Here is a 14004-nt window from a genome sequence, read left to right on the forward strand (position 1 = left end):
TTTAAAAGGCTTTTCATCTCAAAAGATTGAAACTCTTTCCAGTTTCTCAATCAAATGTACCCTTTGATTTGTATTGTTATTCACAATTTGCTAAGCACAGTTTAATTGCAAGAATAGCGGGCAAATGAGTTTGAGAAGCTGTTGCTGCACACACACTTCTAAAGCACTTTGCAGATTGCAAACCTGGGGTGCGTTTCCCAAAACCATAGTTGCTAACCTGTTAGGAACTTAGTTGGTTGGCAATGGGAAATTGCATTGCGACCAACAAAGTTGCTAACTTAGTTAGCAACTATGGTTTTGGGAAACGCACCTGCAGGTCAGAAAATTACAGACCCTTTAAGAACAGTAGGAGCTAAACATTTTACATCAAAGCTCAAGTCAAGTAACTTTGACCATATATAGATGCATATTTTACTTTAAATAGATATATATACATATATATTACTTCTGCGAATAGAGATTTTGAATGACTCCATATTAATTGAGTTTGATGTTAAGCCCTTTGTTTGCACTTCAATTGAACTCTGGTTTTAACTGCCATTTCCAGACGATTGATAAAAACCCACGCTTGTTTACTGTTACTGACATACCAGAGTAGTTTCTCTTTTTTATACAAAGCATCACACCATTGTCTTTGCTAAAGGCTCCAAACTGATGGCGTTTGTTTGGAGAGAAGCATTTCCTCCTCCTTATGGTTTTAATAAGGAGTCTCTGAGTGTGTCTGTATAACCAAATCCAAATAATGTTTTTGTTTTATTTGGTTTCATTTTTTAAACAATTTTTGCAGCAATTTCAATTCAATTATTTGAATCATTTCATTTAAAAGAAACAAACAAACAAAGCCTCTGTAAAATCTCATGTATCAAGCTATTCAGTGGTGTGTGGTGAACTTAAAAAATGAGACGACAAATTTATTCATTTTTTTGGTTGATTGATGTCGATAAAAGATAAAGGCACTGTCACCATGCAACTAATACTAATATATACTTATAAGATCATGTACATTATATTTTTTTTTACATAATGCCAAAGGCTCATCAGCTTTATGCAAATTAGTGCATTTGTTTGAATCAGACATGTGAGTGAGAGGTTTGTTTACAATCTAATTACTGAAGCTGAAGCCAATTTGCAGACTGACTTATAAGATAATATGCTAATCAAGTAACTTTTCACCTTTATTGTTTCTTTATCTCTCTCACACACCAAGCTTTTTAGACCTCTATAAGAACCCAACAAAAAACTCTCTCCCTCGCAAATTTTATCCACCATGTTACTCTCGCATTGATGTCTGTGTGAGCGACTTGTTTGCTGTCTAATTGCTAGAGATAATTTGTGGACTGACTGATAGGATAATACGCAATCAAATAATTTTTCACCTTTATTTTGTCATATCTCCTTTACTCTCATTCCACTCTTTTTGGACCTCTATGAGAATGCAACAACAATAAAAAAAAACTTGCTCCCTCTCAAATTTTATCTGCTAAGTTCATTTTAAGACCAAGATTTTATACCCAGCATGCAGACGCTGAACAGGTCTGTCCAGAGGTTCTGGTTTTGTTCAGGCTGTCACTTTTCCAAAAAGACCTTTCACTGAGACTATTAACTATTAGTTTGCTGTCTAGGTTTATAGCCTGTTAAGGTTTATGTGTAATTTACAGTTCCCTGAGCACAGACTAAAAACCAAATTTATGTTGTACAGGATGTCTGGCCGTGTTGTCAGTACATATTTTCATGACCTTAAAGGTGGCTTTTGGAGGTGTGCTGTGCGTCCCTTTTGACGCAATTAAAGATAACATTTGCGAAGTTAAAATGAAACAATAATAATGTAGTACATTGAGAACGCTTCCTGGAACATTAGTTTTAAAAAGCAGTGCATGGAAAGTTCTCTAAATAATGTTCACCATTTCCTCCATCACAAAAAAATATATTAAAAAAAAAATCATGTCAAACATGCCACAACGTTCTTCCTAACTTGCCATCCTCTCAACTCATGGCTTTATACATGCAGTCATATTCCTGAAATACCAATGTCATGCTGGGGAAAATCTTTTGAAGGAAAAATGTCCATCTCAAGCAAAAATGTCCAACATTTCCAAGGAAATACATATGATAAAATATCCACAGATCTGTGCTGATGTCAAGTCAGAGTTCTGCTGTTTTTGATTAATAAAGATAAAATATGTATAAGTTTGGCCAAAAAAAAAAAAAAAAAAAAAAAAGAGGGAGAGATTTTGGATGATGTTTATCTTTTTTCCAGGCTGTAACTCTAGAATATGACTTTAGCTACATTTATTTTATTTATTGCAAAACACATACTCTGCCTCACTGATACAATGGCAATATTTTTTTATGTGTTTGAAAGAAGCATTTTATGCTCATTAAGGCTGCAATTATTTGACTAAATATAGTTCAAAGATATTGTAGTTCTATGCAGGGACAGAAAGCTCTTGGAATTCATTAAAAAAATATCTTAATTTGTGTTCATTTCATTTCACTGTCCCTTTAATTTCTTAAAAATATTTTACTTTAAACCCTTGAATCATTTCTAAAGCATGTATTACATATAAACCATTCATATTTGCCATTACAGCAACAGTGTTTAAACTGCATCCTAATGGTTTTAAATTAGTTCTGACTTCAACACAGACCGGTGGATGTCTAGACTTCTTTTGACATAATCTGTTTGTAGAGCCATTATAATTTTTTTTTTTTTAATGTATGTAATGCAGTTGCTTGTTTAAATTGCAACCTAACCATGTCCTAACAACATACCATTAGAAAATATCAAAGACAAATTCCATCTCCAAATCATATGCCATGCAATAATAATGTCACAAGTCATAACATTCAGGGGGTTTTCATAGGGTCACTAATTTAACCCCACAAACATGTGTTTTAAAGCTTTTAGCACAAAATCAGTAGCTTGCTGTACTTCTTCCTTCAACATTACCTTTGCTGTGGCAGACATTTTATTAAATATCTAAGTGAAAAAATGCTTGTGTGAAATGAATTGCGCATGGAAGAAAAATAAATTGGCCTCAGCCCGTAGCTTAACATCTGGCGCAGTTTACTCTGGCAAGTCATATGTTATTCAGGAGAGGGAAAACATGACACCCTCTAGCTTTTCATTTTTTGAAATTCCAAACTTAAAGCATAAGAAATAGGTATCTACTTTACATTGTTTTCATACATCGTAGGAGAGCAGTGCTCTGTTTGACAAAAGAGGTGAACGACAGATTTTTCTCACGGCCCATGACTTCCCTAGTGAATTCTGACGTTGTGTCGATCCAGTTTTCTTTCCTGTGGACCAGCCCTCACACAGAAGGTCAGGGTTTGACAGCGGGACATCTGCAAACACATTAATGCAAGTTATTAACGATAAATTGGGTTAAAATGTATAAAATGGCTTGTAGTTAGAGGTCGGTTTCTGACAACAGAGACGTTTCAAATAGCATTTGAGTGCGTTTTGATGATTAAGATCAACTTTGAACATTATTACTTTGCGTGGCTTATTACATTTGGCAGCTTTGATGGATAGTGTAAGTACACGTCTTTGGAAAGTTAGCATATGAGCTGTTAATCATTGAAGAATTACGTAACGTTTTGGTTTAATGAGAATTTCTGACCTGTTCTTGAGGTCATCGTGTTTTCTTTGGCAACAGGAAACTTCCTTAAAGTGTCATGCACCATTATAGAAGATGGGGACTAAACTTTGTGGCCAGCTGCAGACACTCTGGGCCTAATGACATGAGAGAGCAACCAGGTGTAAGAGTTCATGAAAGGGCAACTATTTACTAGTGTATTGGGTGGTCATGCTACACTTGGTGTTTCATTAACTTCCATTCTTAACCATGCAAATATGGGAGAGTGGGAATACATGTATGTGCACCAAAATTATTTTGCACTGTATTCATTCAAGTTCCAGTCCAGTTGACTTTGACCTGGAAATTTGAATAGCAAAAGGACATTTTAGGATCTTAACATCACAGATTGTCCTTTTGGCCTCAACACAATGAACACACACTTCTGCTAGGGTTCCTAAACAAACTGCATAGCCATGAGACCATGCAACTGATACCATGGCAATGAGTTACACTGGAACTCATTAGAAAGCTAGAAATTTGATGTTTGGCTGTGGGGGTTTATCAATTCAGCTGGATCCCACACAACAACTATTGAGTTGTCATTCCCACAAGGAATCAATTTCCTTTGAAAAAATGTTTTGGTATCCACGGATCCAAATTGTTGATTATATTATAAACCGCAAGCTGGGGATGAAGGCTAAAGATCAATTTTCACAGTAATGAAATTGAAAAAGAAATAATGGGATTGAAGAATAAACAGATTTCTCAAAGAAACAAAAGAGATTGAGGAATTAGATCACAAGGACCTCGCACTACATTTAAATGTCAGTCATCTAATTTTAATGGTTTGTTTCCTGATTGTAACTTACAGTCACTTTTCAATAAGAAAAGTTAACACTAGCTATGACAAAACAACTCATTTATACATACTGTAAATGTCATTATGTGATATGCTAATCAAGACTTGCTAGCATTGGTTATGTCACTAGATTGACTCTTGATCATGTAGATCAATATAGTAGAATAATGAAATAAAACAAATGATGCAGTTTGGAATTATATTTCTGTTGTTTTGCATTTACTTATAGAGAAACCTACCTGTTCTACGTTTCCAAAATTATTTATTTTGGTAAAATAAAACAACATCGTAGTTTAGTACTAGCACTTTTCAATATTTCAGTAATTTTATAATTCAAATCTGCAAATTGCACATTTTGTTTTTGGTTCACTTTTTAAAACGTTACAGCAACATGACTTAGCAACAACAAAAATGCAACATTGCGCAGTGTTACAAAAACATTTTGTGCTTTCTGAGTAGATAGCTAATCAGGTAATATATATTTTAAATTTGGTTCATGATTTTATTATGAAATATTAATCATAAATACTGTATTTGCTCAGTGAACTCGAAAATGCTAAACAAAAATGTCCCTTTTTACATTCATATAACCCTTTATTGTTGTGCAAAGAGAATAAACTGTATGCTAACACATCATGAAGTCCTCAAAAACACATTAACCACATAAAATTATACCTGTTAAAATTCTATATTTACAAATTTGGAAATCAAACCAATTTGAACATGAAAACTTAATGCTGCACATTGCCAATCATTGATATAAATTTGTCTGTACAGTTTGTAACAGTTCTGTAAATTTGCTCAGTGCCTTGTTTTTGCAATTTCATGCAACTGTAAAATAATGTGTAATTTTTCGCACAATGTTCCATCAACTTGAACCTATGGTACCTTTGACGAGTGGAAATATTTGGTTTACTTGAACTTATAAAAAAAACATGTTTCAGAGTACCAGCTCTGAATGTTCTGTGATTATGATGCAAATAATGCACTACTAAATAGTTCATATGTTAATGCTGGCTAATGAGTCTAATGAATGGTACCTAGTACAAATAATGGTTTCATAGGAGTCTGGCTCTGTAACCATTGTTAAAACAAGAACTGGTGTGAAGTGGCTCAATATCCTGTATAGAATTAGGCTTGAGGACTATCCAAGAAAGTTGAATATGCCTATACAAAGTGTATTGTTGTTCAGAGCAAACTCCATATTTGGGCAATGTACATGGGGGGCTCTATGACCCTACTGTCATCTTGCTTTGAAAGAGATCCCCAAGTGGAAGTTTACCAGCATCATCAGTCTGTCCAGAAAGTCAATCAGTGCATCACAAAGTTTTATGTCTATCCACTTATGAACCCTGAGCAGGCTTCCCTGGTGGTCCAGGTATTCCTCTTGGCCCCTGTGGTCCCATAGGGCCTTCTACTCCTTTTGGTCCAGGAGGTCCATGTACCCCTGGGAGTCCAGCTTGCCCTCGGATACCTGTCGGTCCTTTTGGGCCAGGAATTCCATCCTTCCCAGGAGCCCCCATATCACCCTTCTGTCCCTTTTCACCACGAGGACCTGGTGGCCCTAAAGACCCTTTTTCTCCTTTAAGTCCTGGCCCACCTCTCATTCCTGAAGATCCTTGTACACCTTGATCACCCTTTATTCCCATAGCGCCCTTAAGTCCTTGAGGTCCACGATTCCCTGCAAGTCCCCTGTCACCTTTTGGTCCTGTTAATCCTACAGGTCCTTTGGCTCCGGTTTCTCCCCTGTTTCCTTTTGGACCTGGTTGACCAGGCACACCTATCCAGAAAAAAGACACTTAGACACTTAAAGAAAATATACATTATAGACACTACAACAGGTCTTCAAATTCAGCCCTAGAGGACCACTGTCCAACAGAGGTTAGGCCCCAACCCTAAGTTAATCAAGGTCTTCAGAATTTGATCAGAGTTGGAGTAATACTCTGCAGTTCAGTGACCCTACAGGGCTGAATTTGAGGATCCTTGCACTAAAGGTAGACAACTACCTTTCAGAATAGTGAAGTTCTGGATCAGCTTTTCATGACTGGTGTCTACCAGCTTCATCTCCTCAACCACCATTGATAGGTTTCTCACATCAGCATCGAGGCGTACATTCAGCATCATGTACTGCATCCTCAGAGTGTCTGCGAGGTGAAGGAGAAGCAAGACTGTGTTGTTCAGGTTCTGCAAATCTTCTGTGTGACTATTCAGCCTGGACTGGCAAGAGGAACTCTCTTGGTTGATGTATTGGTACATGCTCCGAACATGGTTAACGGTTGCTTTGAAGCTGGAAGATAGTGTGTCGATCTCCATTTCAGTGGACTTCATTCTTGCATCCAAAGTCACAAATCGGTCCCCGGTCCGGTTCTCGTAGTACTTGGCATGGTACTGGTGGTCGTGCATGTTCTCCTCATGTTCATCAATGTAAGACGAGACATTGTCTAGTTGCATCTGAAGGTTCATGACTTGCAGAGTGAGGTCATGCACCATCTCTGAACTCATGCTGATACGCTGATGAGTGGCAGAGACACCATTCTGAACAGCCCTCACGGTCTGCATGGTTATGCTGGCATTGGACTTTAGGCCACTTAAAACTCTGCTGTAGTTCTGCCAGTCTGCTGTAATTTTTTGAAGGACCAAGGTCTCCTCTTCTGCCTTCCTCTGAAGAGCACCTATCCACAACGCACTAAGGGCGACAGTAGTGTTGACTTGTTGCATTGTGGCCTTCAAATCATATTGATCCTCAGAAAGGGTTTTCATGCCTTGATCTGTTTCATTGATGACAACCTGCCAGCCAGTTACCTGATCCAGGTACTGGCCCAGAGACTGGTTTATCCGCTTGATGATAATTCCAAAGGACTGGAGGTCTCTAGTCATTCGGTTGCTGGATTGCGTAAGACTTTGCTGAGATTGAGTTACCTTTTCCAACTGCTGCTCTTGACTGAGTACTTTCTTCTGGATCTCCTCATACTCTTTCTTCAGTCTGGCAATCTCCTCTTGGTATTGAGCAGCATCTAAGCAGTTGGAATAGTTGTTTACAGCGCTGATATCTGCAATACAATCACCAATTCGTCAATCTCTTGTACCGCTGACACAAAATACACTGTAAATTGCATGAAAATGCAGTTTTGTTTTAACAGACTGAGCACTCTGTCTGCACAGCTGTTTTGTAGGCCATTATTTCGGTAATAAATGATTCCTCACAAGGTTTTAACTCTCTGAGGATTTCACCGACCACAGGAAGTGAACGGAGAGATTAAACAAACAATTTAGATAAATCTAGCAGGCCTATTTTAAACTGTGTGAGAACATTTTTCTTCTTACATTTTCATTATAAATAAAATAGTTTTTGGTAATTGGAACAAAGCTTAGAAAAATATTATAATATAATAAACTGTAATAAAATCAATTAAAGCTATACAGAAATAAAATACTACAATTAAAATTAAAACTGAAAATATAAAAATAACAGTCAGTTCAAAAATAAGAATTCTTACCTTTTAGGCTCTCTTGGACCTTTGAAATCCGCTTGCGGTAAAATGTCTCCTCTTCAGATAAGGTATCAACTCTTCTGAAAACTGATAAAAATTTAAATTTTATAATATTAAAACCATTATTTGAAACATTTAAGCGATGCAAAATAAGCAAGAAAAATAAATAAATACACATTTGATACCAATTTTTATTCCAATCAAGAATGCGAAATTGCGTAATATTTTTGAAATTGCAAGTGATCTCTGTTTCCTCTGAGAATAAAAATGTTTGGGAATTCTTTTAAGAACCCGTCTTCACACACCAAGACTTAATCTTGCATTATGGGGACTCTTAAAGTATAATGGAATGATAAAAGGAAATTGCTTATTTTTTTTATCACTAAACAGGATACTTCTCACTTGATTTATTTGCCTTGTGCAAACTTCTTACATCAAATTCCTTAACATAGCAGTAGAATGCATATTACACACAGACTTGTTATAAATTTTGGAGGAGTTACAGCAATATGACTGGCAAGTATGATAATGAAGTCATGAAGTTGTTGTTGAAGCCCCATTTAGAACTCTGGTTTGTTGTTGTACACATGTGTATGGTGAAACATATTGTAGGTTTGATTCGTAGCTCTTTCACTATTGTCTTTCATTGTGCATTCATGCTTGTTAGTGGGGGAAAGGATTCAGATTTGGCATCTTACTTCACACATGATGTGAGATTTATTGTGTGGGCAAGGTTTTGGTTAACTTCTAAATATTAAATCTGGAAATTGTTGACTTTGAGCTAAGTTAAAGCCCACATTGCATGTTGTAACCATATGTATGAAGGATGAGAATTGGGGTGTCCCACATTCCATTCTCTGGCCCATAACTGACCCCAGCAGTGTGTCTTCTCATGTGAAAATGCTGATAGCTGATTCATGAAAAAGTATTTTACTACCATTTAACTTTCTTTGTTCACTTTGGCTTCACTTTAAAGAATGAGGAAAACAAACAAACAAACAAACAAACAAACACACAACAACAAAACCTGTTGCAAACATGGTTGTACCTTGAAAACTTACCAAGGGATGCCAACACGGCAACTGCAATGATGAGCAAAGCTAAAAAACCATAGAGCATTTTGACAGCTAGCTGAAGAGAATGTGTCTGCTGACATTTCATACATCCTCCTCTTGCTCTTCCTGTGGACACAAAAAGACAATCTCATAAAGATGCAAATTTTATTATAAACTCACCATTATATCCTAACTGGTATGTAAATAATTATTTAAAATTTCACCCCAAATCTAAACAATAAAGAGAATTTAACTTTTCTAAATGCTGTCAAGAAACATTAATCAATAGTCAATTATCACTCTCCAAATGATGGATAAATGTTGACTCATGTACACTTTAGACATCTTTAGACAACAGACCATCGCAACATAAATTTCAGGCAAAATTTTTACATTTAGACAGATATTTATAAAATCAGTCAGCTTACTGTCTAACTCTCTTTTACAAATTCCATCTGTTGTACTTTGTCATGCCTCATTAATAAAGAGAGAAATAATCTTTAAGAAAGATTAAGTTTTCTAACCTCTCAAGGGAGGAATTTCCTCTTCTTCTCCAGTTAAGTCCTCCTCTACAAAGAAAAATTGCACAAAACACAAATAAGTCAAGGCTCTACAATTTATAACATCGTACTTATGATTACATCGAAAGTAATCATAATTCTATTAAATCATTGTTCATTGTATTGGCTAATCGAACACTGTTTCCCTTGAGACTCATCATCTACCTCCTTCACAGAACAAAAACATTACACCATCATAATTTCAACATGTCAGGTTTCAGACTTTAATTACAGGAGATTATAAGAGAACAATGAAATCCACTGCAAGAATTACATACATATTTGGTCTTATTAGTCTATAAGAGGGCTCAAATGAAACTGAACAAAGAAAAAGATTCCACATACCATTAAAAAGCTGGTTCTCGTAACCACTGTAGCTATCTGCAAAAGAGGAAAAAAGCAGCAGTGTTGATGTATGTGTTTGCAAATTAAGGTCAATAGATTGAAACATAAACTTATTCTGGGAATAACACACACACACTCTCGCTTTATCACCAGAAACATAAATCAAAAGAGTTGAAATTGCTAGCACTCAGCTTTAAGACAAAAACCAGTCAACTTGAACCAATTTGTACTAGATGAGGTCACTGCTGGAAAGAACCTTATATGAGCTAAATTACACAAAATTGGTGAGGGAAGTACTCAAATTGATTGGATCTTTTGGAGGATTTTTATTCCTGGGCGGAACAAAATAGCCTGGGAATAGTTTGTATGTCAGAGATGCTCTTATGATATGCCAAAAAGGGCCCTTACTATGGCCCTTTTGAGTTTAGAAGCCCATATTGAGTTTGTTTTTAATGGGTGGGAAAAACCACAGCTGTTCTGGCCATGAGCCACAAAAATAAAATGGTGTGTGGTGCAGGACACAGCTATAAATAGAACAGAGGATAAATGTTAGAACATCTGGAAAAGCATTATCAGCAGAGGGTTAGCTGTTTTTTTTCCCCTATTGCAGCCACCCATGACAGTCAGTAAACTAAACAGCTGATTACCACCTGCTGAAGTGCAACCAAAATGCATTAGGTGCTTCAAGTGAGGAAAGAAATGGGACTATATACATCCTCAGAACATCTAAGAATCTTTATCAACAAGAAACAAAGGTATTTCAATGTCATTTTATGTTGTCTCCAAGACCATTCATGTCCCACAATGCGTACTGTTTCATGGGGAGAAGGAATACACAACAAAAAGCATGAACATGTGAGGGCATCTTTACAGAAGCCTGCAATCCACCATGTTTTGGAGAGTCATTTTCTTACTGAAGGTTAGCCAGGGTCTACTTTGAAAATTGAGCTTGAACTCTTTGCAGAAATTTGAAAATGTGTCACTGTGTTCCTGGCTGAAAAGAATGGACAAGTGTTAGGTTCAAGCTACGACAAGGAATGGTGACTCAACATCTCTACACCCTGCAGCTGAAAGACACTGGGTTGGTACTAAAGGTAAAGTTGTTACTGGAGTTATGCCAGTTATCACTGCCAATACTGTTAAGCATCAACCTGTTTTCTCTTTATCGGACACTACTACTCAGAAAGCACTTTTACAATAACATCCTTCAACTCCGAAGCCTCTGGGAATTTGCACCTGCTTCGTTTTCTGTTTGTTTTAAATCTTGGGTCTGTATTTTCCAAACCCTGAGCACGTCTTGGAGCCGCGCTTTGCATGCCAGACCTGCTAAGCTCATGTGAAACTGTTTATACCTACTACTCAAGCTGCTGAGGTCAGGTCTACCAGAGCCAGAGTGCTAGAAGGGGCAAACGCTTGTTGAGGGAGAAAGTTGAGAGACTTTACATTTCCCCACCAGTTCTGGCTACACAGGTGGATCGGGTCTTGTGGTGGTGTAAGTGTTGCCAACAGTACAGAGGAAAAGGAGGGGACCCTTCAGTCTGGTCTGGATGTCTGCATTCCCTTCGAAAACATTGCTTACAAGGAAGCCGAGAACCTTCAAAAAGCACTATGGCTGAGTCAACAGAAGTAAACGTATAAAGTATGAAAGTTAATGAAAGAGGCAGGATATTTAAGCTTGCCAGGTCATTCAAGGATCTGGAGGAAATGGAAAGTTTCTAAATTTGGTCAGAAGTCTAAGAACATAAGACGAATATGCCAATGTTTATAAAGGGTGGGCACTCACAATCTGTGTGCTTTCAAAATTAAGTTGCATGATGTAAGGTTTAAACAAGCAGGGAGTCTTAAGTTTACAAGTTACAACAATATAATACAATAAATGATACTTAAAGGTCAAAAACTGACCATGTCTGCTGCATTCTCTCAAAATCAACAGCAATACTTGACCATGGACACAATTTAGGTTGCATTTGAGGGATGTCATCAGTTGTCTCAGGTGTACATAATTAAGTAAATCAGTCCACTTGGGCAGATGTTGTACAGTATCTTAGCACCCAGCTATGCAAACTACATCTGTGCCCTCCCCAGACATTTAAGGCTACAATTTCATGCTAGGTCTTTGAAACACTGTCAGAATAACTAAAACCACATGACTCACAATGGTAGCACGTCAGTACAGATCACAGAAAATTATATATTTTTAGTGGCCAGTACAAGTACAAGTCTTGTCACCAAGATGCACTTAAACCACCAAGATTTGGTTGTCAACATATGAGGCATCCATCAGCTCATCCTCTTTTCCAGAAATACAGCAAAGAAGACAAATGTTTAATACAATGCAATAGTTGAGAACTCCTTGGAGAACAATGCTTAAGATGATATCTCCTTTCAGAACTTCGCAATGTCAGAGGATTTCAGAGGATTCTCCTAATCCTTCAAATCGAGCAATGGAAAGCTACTTAATTGAGGTGTTCTCGTGTAACTTCTGGGGCTTTGATGTTCTAAAGAACGAATTGGCGTGGTGTGCATGATTTCTAAACTGTGGGTTCAGGAGGTTGCCCAGTGCCTTTAAATGGATACCCTTTACTGAAAAGCACCAAAACAGGAAACATCCAGTAATACGGGTATTACGTGACCAGATGAATGCAGAGGGTATAAAACATCTGACAGAAACGCTTGAAACTAGAGATGGGTAGCAGAGGCAGAGGGCAGGGTCTTTCCAAACCACAGAAACCCAACCACAACTAATAAAGACAAGTGTCTCTACAGTTCTGGTTGATGTATAACTGCTTTACACGCATTTTAAAAAGTATGAGCAGTTCTTCCCAAGAGTTCAACCGTAGAGTTCAATGGAGAGTAATTGAAAACATTCATACTGTATATTATAGTTCATAAAAACAAAAGGGTTGAATACTGGAGGTGAATCTCACCCCTCTACTCCCATCTTTAGACATCGACATGTTTACAGTCACACATGGGTTGACTTTATTGCATGAAAGTACACATTCTTTGATGTTTTACAGCTTGTTTTCTGAAGCCAAACTTTTTTTTTTAACTTTTTTTTCTTTGACCATTAAACAGGTCATTATGCGTTCAAGTGTAAACAAATATGAAGAGCAAGTGTGTTTCGTTATATCTGATACACTTCAATTAGATGTAATAAAAATTAAAAATAGCCTATTTGGCCATTACAAGTAGATGCATAGGTCAGATCCTGGGAAAACAGCTGAAAGAACGTATGTTTACGTGTGGTTAGCACTGGCTTCACACCTGCTGCCCACAACAAGAACACAGAACTCCCCACACATCCCTCAGGGGGAGTCATGCTCTTTCATGAGTTTCTGGATTATGCATTAAAAGAGTGTAAAAATTGACCTTCATTTTTTAATATGTTTCCTATAAATTAAAGATCGTAGCAAAGGATGCAGATCCATATGTTCTATTTCCCTTTAAGAACTCACTTGGATTATCTGAAAACCAAGTGCTGCCCCAACAGTGTGGTTTATCTAAGTGTTTAACTAAAAATTAAACAGCAAATAGTGTCAAGCTGAGAGTGATGAAGGCATGATGTATTCTGCTTTAATAGCAACAGAACGACAAACTCGCATCCAACATCAACAGCTCCCTGCTTACTTTAGACTTCCAAGTTGTGGTCTTGAATATGTGCTGCCAGCACGCTCATGTTTGCAATGGTTTTCTCTCATAAATTAAAAAACTGTAAAACATTAGTCAGTAGAAATCGATAAAAAGAAACTTGCTTACCTTTCATGTTGATTCTGTAAAATCACCCAGGTCAGTTTTGTAAAGAGGAGAGCAGAGATTTGAGACTGAATATATTTCACCTGTTTGATTTTTTTCAAATTGGGATGTATTTCAGTGACTCATCAGAATCCCGACCATCAATCAAGAACCATACTGGTTGGTTAACAAGAAGGAACCAAATCTGCAGAGTTATCCAATGTTGAAAACCCCTCTGGGTCCGGCTGGTGTGTCAGGAAAAGCCTTCTATAACATGCTGACTCTGTGCTATAGAACCAGAGGAAAGGAATACCTTGGACCATAAACATGAGCAGCTTTGGGAAACATGCTGGAGAGAGGGAGAGATTGTTTCTA

General features: G+C 37.2%; 1 protein-coding gene across 1 annotated transcript; it reads right to left on the reverse strand.

The window, feature by feature from the left end:
• Positions 1-5016: 5016 nt before the first annotated feature.
• On the reverse strand, positions 5017-14004 carry scara3 (scavenger receptor class A, member 3). Its single transcript, XM_052585576.1, has 7 exons — positions 13654-14004; positions 9895-9930; positions 9514-9558; positions 8996-9115; positions 7941-8021; positions 6450-7493; positions 5017-6223 (listed from the first exon to the last, which is right to left on the reverse strand). The coding sequence occupies exons 1-7, from the start codon at positions 13658-13660 to the stop codon at positions 5787-5789; spliced, it is 1770 nt and encodes a 589-aa protein (XP_052441536.1). The 5' UTR covers positions 13661-14004; the 3' UTR covers positions 5017-5786.

Source organism: Carassius gibelio, chromosome B20 (genome assembly GCF_023724105.1).
Source record: "Carassius gibelio isolate Cgi1373 ecotype wild population from Czech Republic chromosome B20, carGib1.2-hapl.c, whole genome shotgun sequence".
In the NCBI taxonomy this organism is placed as follows: Eukaryota; Metazoa; Chordata; class Actinopteri; order Cypriniformes; family Cyprinidae; genus Carassius; species Carassius gibelio.